This window comes from Syzygium oleosum, unplaced genomic scaffold (genome assembly GCF_021117445.2).
Source record: "Syzygium oleosum isolate NSW1041296 unplaced genomic scaffold, Sole_v2.1 Sole_v2.11, whole genome shotgun sequence".
Lineage (NCBI taxonomy): Eukaryota > Viridiplantae > Streptophyta > Magnoliopsida > Myrtales > Myrtaceae > Syzygium > Syzygium oleosum.
Window position 1 is genome coordinate 2335201 of NW_026607495.1, and position 1172 is coordinate 2336372.

General features: G+C 43.7%; 1 protein-coding gene across 1 annotated transcript; it reads left to right on the top strand.

Annotated features, from left to right (window-relative positions):
- Nucleotides 1-701, top strand: LOC115688071 (uncharacterized). Its single transcript, XM_030613804.1, has 2 exons — nucleotides 1-386; nucleotides 440-701. Exons 1-2 carry the CDS (start codon nucleotides 1-3, stop codon nucleotides 699-701), a joined length of 648 nt encoding a protein of 215 aa, XP_030469664.1.
- Nucleotides 702-1172: the final 471 nt, after the last annotated feature.

Below are 1172 nucleotides of genomic sequence, written 5' to 3' on the forward strand. Positions count from 1 at the left end.
ATGAACCCCATGAAGCTCTTTGTTCTTCTCATCACCCTTATTGCTCTCGAACCAACCCATGTGATCGGGTTCGGTCCGATCGAATCTGTTGTATTTGACAACACCACCGGCACCCCGGACACAAGGTTCAAGCAAGAAATCGGGGCGTCTTACACCGGCATAGTTCTGTTAGAGGCTTCAGACTTCTTTTTGAAGACTTTCAGACAAACTTATGGAGGAGGGAAGAACTACACGTCTATAGATGCAATCATCGAGAGCTTTAGGGCAAATGGAATCGGATGGCAACCCCTCCAAGTTGCCATTACCGGAGGCAACCAGATTCTTCTAAATGCGGACTACGTTCAGGCTTATATTGGTGATGTAAAAGCCGAGTTCACTGGAATTCTGTATCATGAAAGCGCACGAGCGGCCTTATCACCGGCATTGCTGATTACATCAGGTTGACCTCCGGATGGCCATCGAAAGGCTGGGTTGCGAAGGGGTCGGGCTCAAGGTGGGACGAAGGATATGCTGTTACGGCATACTTTCTGGAGTACTGTAACGGGCTCAGAGACGGATTCATTGCCGACCTAAATGCCATGATGAGGTATTACTATAGTGATGCTTTCTTCGTGCAGCTACTCGGGAAGTCTGTGTACGAATTGTGGGACGACTACAAACTACAATCGGCACCTGCACCGGCACCGGGTTCAGGATGTTAATTGAAGAAGAAAGCCGTCATTGGGGATACTAAAGTTGTTTTCCTGTTAAATTTCTCTAATTTTCCGGTTATGGAAATAAAACATATGCTAGAATTATAACCACATGATGGATGTAATTGTTCTAGACACGGTTTCATTTCAGAAAGATAAAGACACTAGAGAATCTATCCAAAAAACATGAATACAGAATTCTCATCAAGAAAAGTATGCAATTCGTGCTATGGACTAGCAAGAGTCTTGAACATCTCACAAAACTGTACATTGATACAACACCCTAGGAGTCGAACGAATAACAGAATGCTACTTCTACACTTAAGCAATGAAAAAAGGGTTAGACATCTAACAAAGTTTGACAATGATCCGAAACCCTAATTGTTGCCATGGCAATGTCCTCAATCATAACAAAAGCCGTCCCACCATCGTGCCGAAAGATATTTCTCCAAGAAAGTGAAATGTCCTTTAAATTTGATG

Bases quoted from the DNA above. Each gene is read 5' to 3' on its own strand.
- LOC115688071 (XM_030613804.1), top strand. From the start codon at position 1: ATGAACCCCATGAAGCTCTTTGTTCTTCTCATCACCCTTATTGCTCTC. The intron at 387-439 runs GTATCATGAAAG...TGATTACATCAG, and splicing joins GCCGAGTTCACTGGAATTCT to GTTGACCTCCGGATGGCCAT.